This window comes from Vulpes lagopus, chromosome 8 (genome assembly GCF_018345385.1).
Source record: "Vulpes lagopus strain Blue_001 chromosome 8, ASM1834538v1, whole genome shotgun sequence".
In the NCBI taxonomy this organism is placed as follows: Eukaryota; Metazoa; Chordata; class Mammalia; order Carnivora; family Canidae; genus Vulpes; species Vulpes lagopus.
Genome location: NC_054831.1, coordinates 131,247,891 through 131,255,496, shown reverse-complemented (window position 1 = coordinate 131,255,496; position 7,606 = coordinate 131,247,891). Strand labels below are relative to the sequence as shown.

General features: G+C 60.7%; 1 protein-coding gene across 1 annotated transcript; it reads left to right on the top strand.

Moving 5' to 3' along the window:
- Positions 1 to 1,282: 1,282 nt before the first annotated feature.
- LOC121497973 (chymotrypsin-C-like) lies at positions 1,283 to 7,250 on the top strand. The gene is made up of 8 exons (XM_041767868.1): positions 1,283 to 1,438; positions 2,463 to 2,554; positions 2,648 to 2,745; positions 3,803 to 3,928; positions 4,698 to 4,834; positions 5,572 to 5,717; positions 6,479 to 6,631; positions 7,191 to 7,250. Exons 1-8 carry the CDS (start codon positions 1,399 to 1,401, stop codon positions 7,203 to 7,205), a joined length of 807 nt encoding a protein of 268 aa, XP_041623802.1. The 5' UTR covers positions 1,283 to 1,398; the 3' UTR covers positions 7,206 to 7,250.
- The last annotated feature ends 356 nt before the right edge of the window (positions 7,251 to 7,606 follow it).

Genomic DNA, 7,606 nt, shown 5'->3' with positions numbered 1-7,606 from the left:
GTGTCCGACGAAAGTCTGCAGGCCAGGCTGACCCTTCGCAGAGCCTGGCAGCCATCTGCTCTGGGTCGGAGGTGGATCGGCAGTGGCCACTGGGCCCGCCGTCGGGACTGGCCTCTAGAATGCACCAGAAAGTTCCCCACGGCCTGAGATGCCCAAGGTCCAGGCCCCGGGCCTGAGATCATCACACCAGGACAGACCACCCCCCCTTATCCATACCCTCCCTGTCTTTATGTCTCTTTATCAAAATTTTCTTGATTTCTATATTACCAAAGTAACGCATGCTTGTTTCTAAAAAAGAATTTAACCTGTATAAGCCACGTAAGCTAGAATCCTCCCCACCCTCAGATACCCACCGCTAACAGCAAAGTGTGGGGTTTTCTGAATTTCTTTATTAGGAGATAATCCCTAGGGTGAGCAGAGGGCTCGGTTCGAGGGCACTCGGGTGAGTAGGAAGAGGAGTAGGAGGAGGGAGATGGGGCCAGAGTCGGGCCTTGGCGCAAATGGGCTACTGCAAGGGACGGGCTGACCCCGAACTGCCGGGGCTCCGGGTAGAATTTCTGGACACGTGGGGCTTTGGAGCCACAGGGAAACCCACCACGAACCCAGATCTGTCACTTGACCCTGACATCCAAGTCATGGAGCCTGGGCGCTGGAAGGAGCCTGGGATGTATCTGGTCCCGTGCACCCACTTTAGAGGTGGGGAAACTGGGACTTTGCAGGGAGATAACTGGGCTGGCTCCGGGGAGGAATGTGGCCAGTTGGGCACCTTCCCGAGGCTCCGTGGACCTCAGCCTCCATCCACGGCAAGAAGGCAGGGGGTACCCCAAGACCAGACCATATTAGCCAAATGAGAGAGAGAGAGAAGGAAACAGGGTGTCCCCGCAGGATGAACCCCAGACTGGGGTCAGAAGTCCTGACTTCAGATCCTGGCCCTGGTGCTCCCGCTGTGTGGCCCTGGGCGATCGCCGACCCTCTGAGTCCCGGCTCCCACCTCTTTCCTGAGTGGATGAAAGTGTCTCCTTCATGCTGTCGGGACTACCGAGCGACCACAAGAAGTACCAGGCACACTGCCCGATAAATGATAACTAAACAGGACGAGTTAGGGAGAGGGGATGAGAACACGCTCCGGGCAGAGAGGCGGGGGGGTCCCCCAAACCTGCCAGCCTCAGAATGTGCTGTCTCAGGAGATGTGGGGAATCCATGCCTCTGAGCCAGCCTCATCTCCCGCCCGAATTAAACAGTAACCAGCCAAGGTCAGGGAAAAGGCCTTGTCAGAACAGGTTTCTCCCCAAGGGGCGGCTCAGCCTTGAGCGGGTGGGCCCACCCCCACGCCTGCCTATAAGTGTGTCCCCACCCGGCTCAACAGCCACTCCATCCTGAGCCAGTCCCACTTGCAGCATGTTGGGTGTCACCGTCCTTGCCGTGCTCCTGGCCTATGGTAAGCGGTGGGTCGGGGACCAGCGGCAGCAGCAGGCCGTGAGCTCAGGCTGGGTGCGGGGGGCAAGGAGAGGAACAGGGGCCCTCTGCTGTCCGGGGCCCCAGGAGAGGGGTTTTGGGGTGACCAGCTGCTTGTCAGACAGGCCCACCGCCTGCTCTTGGCAATTCTGCTTCGGTATCTGCAAAATAGGACTGATGACATAGTAACGGCCCATCCTGGCCTCCCTCTGGGGACCAAGAAGGCCTAGCCTGCCCAGGGCTGGCATCTCTCCCTCAGGGACTGATGCTTTGCGCACCCATTTGGGGGCCCATCTCGCAGACAGGAATCAAGGGGCTTGGCTTGAACATCACTTAACTCTCAGCGGGACCTTGACAAGCCACATCACTTCTCTAAATGTCACTGGCTTTTTTGACAAAAGGGAGCACTTGATTAGGAGTCCTTCCAGCCAACAACAACGACGACGGTCATAAATAGCAACAGCAGCTCCTGTGTGTTGCATGGTTACTATGCGCCAGGCGCTGTGCAAAGCCCTTTACGTGCAGGGGCTGATTTGATCCTTGACAGGCGGGGCCTATCAACACCTCCATTTTACGGAAGAGAAACTGAGGCTCAGGGAGGCTGAGGAGCTTGCCCAAGATCACATGACTGGTTAGCGGTAGAGCCTGAATTTGAGTCCAGGTCTGTCTCCACGCAGAGACCGCTCCCCACAGCCCCCAGCTACGACGGCCTGGATCCCTGGACTCAGTGCTCTCACACCCCCACTACGGGAGCTCTAGGAAGGGACCCCAGGGGAAGGAGGAAGGAGCAGGTGCGGCGGGGCGCACACACCTCCCACCTTTTTATTTTCTTCAGTGTATTAGACACTCACTCTGTTCCAGGCCCTTCACTGAACTCTGCAAGCCGCACAGTAAAACCTGAGCCTATGCCCTCCCAGCCCCAAAGTCTGTGCTCTTCCCACCTGCCCCCTCCCCGCTGGGGACGCCAGCCCCTCTCACCTGTGCGCTTCGGGTCCTGAATCCCCCAGCCTCCAGCTGCGGAGTCCCCACCTTCCAGCCCAACCTAGCTGCCCGAGTGGTGGGAGGAGACAACGCCAGGCCCCACAGCTGGCCCTGGCAGGTAAGCGCTGCTGCAGGTGTGGGCGGCGGGCGGGCGAGGGTGGTGGGCTCACGGTCCCGGGCTGACACGTGGCCCTCCTGCGCCTTGCCCCAGATCTCTCTCCAGTACCTCAAGAATGGCGTCTGGAGGCACACCTGCGGCGGCACCTTGATTGCCAACAACTATGTCCTCACGGCTGCCCACTGCATCAGGTGAACGGGGGGCCCAGGGACCCCCCCCCATCACCCTGGGGTGGGAGCCTGATCAGCTGCTTTTATTGAGCAGCTACTACACACTCCAGGCACTGGGCGAAATAAGCTACTCGTAGCTGTTCACGTATTCATTCAACAAGTCTTTCTTGTGCACCTGCGACGGGGCCCGGGGAACACAGGAGCGGGACAAAGCCTGTGCTCTCAGGAGCTTACGTTCCAGCAGAAGAGCAACAGGCCGGGAAGCAAGTAAACATACAACATATCAAGTGGCAACGAAGAAAAATAAGGCAGGATGAAAAATACAAGGGGTCCTATTTATTTATGTTTTTAAAGATTTTATTTATTTATTCATGAGAGACACAGAGAGAGAGGCAGAGACACAGGCAGAGGGAGAAGCAGGCTCCATGCGGGGAGCCCGATGCGGGACTCGATCCCAGGACCCTGGGGTCATGCCCTGGGCCGAAGGCAGATGCTCCACTGCTGAGCCACCCAGGCGTCCCAGTCCTATATTAAAAGAGGTGGCCAGCGAAAGATCTCTCCAAAAAGGGGATACTCGAGCAAAGACGTGAAGCGAGGAAGGGAAGGGTCTCCTGGGCAGAGGGAACAGCCAATGCAAAGACCAGGAGGAGGGAGCCTACTTGGTAGGTTTGAGAAATAACTGGGAAGCGGGTGTGGCGGGAGCCGAGTGCGTGAGGGGAGCAGGAGGTGGGTGAGAGGAATGTGAGATCACGGGGCAAGAGGGGTGCTGGCGTGGGCTAGCTCACCTGGCGGCCGCCCTGGGAGGTTAGTGCAACGGGCTCCACCGTGCAGATGAGGGAACTGAGGCCCAAGGCCACCCACCCAGGAATCAAGGCAGACCTGACTCCACCAGCAGGGTCCTTACGCTGTGCCCTGGGGGCGGTCAGTGCAGAGAGACGCCCCCTCCCCTCTGAACGATTCCCACGGTGGCCTCAGGCCTGGGTCACCAAAGCCCTGAGTCCCCTCCCTGCCCCACCGGCCGGCGAGGGCAGGCAGCCAGCCTGACCCTGCGCCCCTGCCCCCCCCCACCCCTGCTCAGCAACACCCTGACCTACCGTGTGGCCCTGGGAAAGAACAACCTGGTCGTGGAAGATGAGGAAGGCTCCGTGTTTGCAAACGTGGAGTCCATCGTCGTCCACGAGAAGTGGAACTCCTTCCTGGTGCGGTGAGTCCCCACCGCCTCGCGGCCCCCGGGGGGAGCACACGGGAAGGAGGGGTCCCTAACGTGGAGCCGCAGAGCCTGCCGCCAGCCTGTCCCTGGGCCCCGTCCTCACCCTCAACAGTCGCCAGACGACCCCCTTATGCCACATGGAACAAGGCTAAGTGGAGACGGGCTCCTCTCCCATCTCCCTCGCTGGCCAAGGTTCCCAGAGTCTCCGAGCCAGGACTCCCCTTTGTGGAGCGCCTACTGTATGCCCACATTGCAATAAGCACCTTATAGGCCGAGACTTCTCTAATCCTCACGTCAGCCCTAGACAAGGAACTGGGGACTCAGAGAGGTTAAGACATAGGCCCCAGGTCACACAGCCCGGTGTGTGGCAGGAAGAGCAATCAAACCAGGTCGGTCTGGGGTCAGTTAACATGAAATACTAAACATCGCAGCTGCAAGTGCCCCTCTTGGATCTTCCCAAGGGGCTCTGGTTTCGTTTCTGGCTGACACGCAGCCTGCAGTGCCTTGGAAAGCGCCTGCCTCCCGGCTGTCGAGCCCTTGCAGGCACAGGAGGCAGAGGCTTCCACGCAGGGGAGGGCCGGGCCTTAGACGGCAGATCCTTCGTCCCCTGCCATCGCCGGGCCCCACGGAAAGAACGGGAGGCCTGAGAGCTTCGCGGAGGACCCCTGGCCACCCCAGGCCCGCTCCCAGCTAACTGAGCGGCCTAGCGTGGACCCCAGCCAGGGCCCTCCTACACACTCACCACCTCCACTTTGGATTCCAGCAACGACATTGCCCTCATCAAGCTGGCGGAGCCTGTGCAGCTGAGTGACACCATCAAGGTGGCCTGCCTGCCGGAGGCGGGCTCCTTGCTGCCTCAGGACTACCCCTGCTACGTCACCGGCTGGGGCCGCCTCTGGAGTAAGTACAGCCCCCCACCCCCCACGCCCGGCGTATCATGAGAGCCTTCCTGGAGGAAGCAGCTCCCGCAAGAAGCATACCACCCACGTTTGCCCATCACTTGGCCTTTCTGTCTAAACAGCTTAACACCATTTTTTTAACTTTGTAATAATAACAGTTAATATTTTTTGGGCATACACCACGTGCCAGACGCTCTAACACGTGCATACAAGGGTAGAATTTGTCGAGTGCTTAGAACGGTGCTTGGGGCATCCTTGGTGCCATCTAAGTGACTATGAAATAAAATAAGCCATTGAGGGCAGGGGACTAGAGCGTACGGTACCCCCGTATGCCTAAGTTAAAAGGCTGCATGCAAATAAGCGAAGGTAGGGAAGACCTAGAGGAAAATGCACGTCGGTACTTGGAAAATCTTGGGGTGAGAAAGATCCTTACCGATATGACACCTAAGCAGAGACCCACAAGGAAATGCCTGACCATGGAAACCCCAGAATCCAAATTCAAGAGAGAAAGCTGTGGTTATCCCGCGAGGACTTTCTACAGACCAGCCTTGCCCCCCCACCCCACCCCGGCGCTCCCTGCCCCACCCTCAGAGGGGTCCTGACCCACACTTGGGGACCACAGGTCAAGGTAGTGCCTCTCGATTAAGGGCCTGCGTGAGGTCCCCATCCAGCCCCCTGCTCCCTGAAGGCTTTGGGCCACCTGGCTGAGTCCGGGCCCCCCTCTGTCCTCCCCACCAGCCAACGGCCCCATTGCCGACGAGCTGCAGCAGGGCCTGCAGCCCATAGTGGATCATGCCACCTGCACCCAGAGAGACTGGTGGGGAACCATGGTGAAGGACACGATGGTGTGTGCCGGGGGCGACGGCATCATCTCATCTTGCAACGTGAGTGTGCAGGCCCCATGCCCCGTCCCTACTGCAGGTGGCCTAGGGGAAGGGGGCAGTGAGGAGGGTAAAGGAGGGTGGGAGCGGGTGACCCACACGAGCAAACCCTTAACCTTTTCCCTGGTCGGGCCCAGGAGGCTTAGGGGCAAGCGGGCACCCCCAGCCCTCAGCGCCATGGCGAGGGCGGGAGGATCCGGGCTGGAGTCCCAATCCCGCCACGCGGTGGCTGCGCAGTCTTGGGCAACCCGCTCACCCTCTGAGCCTCCACCTTCCCACCTGTAAGACGGAGACACAGCGAGCACAGGGTTGACGTGAGGACCGATCTAACAGGCATAGAAGACATTTAGGTGACGTCTCTGCACATGCTCCATCCAGCTAGGGAGGCAGAGGACCTGGGGAGTCTGACACAGAAACATCTAGAACAGTCAGAAACTGTCCTGTTCCCAAACACACAGCCCCTCTCCCCACACCCACCTTCCCCACTGTCTCAGGCCTCTCGGGTCTCCCGGCACCCTGGCCTCTCTGGGCAGCTCACAGAGCCTTATGCACGGAGACCTGAACAGCAAGGGAAACTGAGGCACAGACAGGGTTATCGTTAGCCCAAGATCACGCAGCAACCTAAGAGCTAGCCTGGCACCCCCACACCGCATCTCCTCTGCCTCCCTCGCCACGGGGGGCTCCAGCCCAGTCCTGCCGCCCCCGCTTCCCCAGCCTGCCTCTGGGGGAAGCCCCGCGGCTGACGACCGCCTGCCCTGGCACAGGGGGACTCGGGCGGCCCGCTCAACTGCCAGGCCGAGAACGGCATGTGGGAGGTGCGGGGCATCGTCAGCTTTGGCTCCGGCCTGGGCTGCAACACCCTCAAGAAGCCCACGGTCTTCACCCGCGTGTCCGCCTACATCGACTGGATCAACGAGGTGGGTGCCTGGCTCCGAGGCCCTCTTCCTGCCCCCGCCCTCCCCTATCCCCGCCCTGGGGTCATGGGGTCACATGTCCACGTGCCCACCCGGGAGACGCTGAGTGCTGAGCTGGGTGCGGCGAGGGGCACAGTGACAGGGTCATCCACACCTCTGCTGGTTCCAGTAGACCCGTGTGGCCACAACCCCCCCAGGCCCCCAGAGTGACACGTGGCCCCAGGACAGCGGGGCCGAGCCGGGCCCAGCAGGGGAGAGGGGTCAGCGTGGGTGGCCTTATCCACACCTGAGGCTGGGGGACCAGAGGGTCACTCTGCTCTATTAGCCTTCGTGCCGGGGGCACAGTGTGTCCTGAGCCCCATTTCCCCGTGGTCCGAGGTGCCCTGGGGGCTCAGGCCCTGCAGGCAGGGACGACACTGGCTTGTCAAGACCCAGGGCGGCCTGCCGTGCCTCCCGGTCCCCTCGTCGGGCAGCATTCGCTCCCGGCAGAGCCTGGCGCTGCCCCAGAAGGGGACGCACACCCCTCCCGCCGAGTCCCTCACCCTGTTCTCTGCTCTTCCAGAAAATGCAGCAGTGATTCATCGTTGGGAACCTGCCACCCCAATAAACCTGCTTCCCACCCCCCAGGCTGCCTGCATTCTTGACGTGCGCCTCCCCTGCGCGGTCCCGGGCTCGGTAGGGCTCCACGCCAGGGGTGCAAAGAGAGCCCCTCAGCCAGCGTGGTCAGGCTGTGGAGGAAGTGGGGGGGTCTCTGCAAGCCACATGGTAGCCTGAGGGGGCAAGAGTTAAGGATGCGCCAGACACTTGCCCCCCAACATGTCACAAGCTGTGAACCACAGGGGTCTGATGAAATCACCCCCTTCCTGATCCTGGGGTCCTCAGGCCCCCCAGCTGCAGGGGGGCTCCCCAGCCTAGAAAGGATGGCCACAGGGGGATGCCAGTTGCTCAGGGATGACCCCTGGCTGCTGAGAAAGAGGC

What these genes read in the sequence shown, in the direction of transcription:
- LOC121497973 (XM_041767868.1), top strand. Translation starts at nt 1,399, where the DNA reads ATGTTGGGTGTCACCGTCCTTGCCGTGCTCCTGGCCTATG. An exon ending in CCCACAGCTGGCCCTGGCAG is followed by an intron (nt 2,555 to 2,647) that starts GTAAGCGCTGCT and finishes GCCTTGCCCCAG; the next exon opens with ATCTCTCTCCAGTACCTCAA. An exon ending in CGGCTGGGGCCGCCTCTGGA is followed by an intron (nt 4,835 to 5,571) that starts GTAAGTACAGCC and finishes CCTCCCCACCAG; the next exon opens with CCAACGGCCCCATTGCCGAC.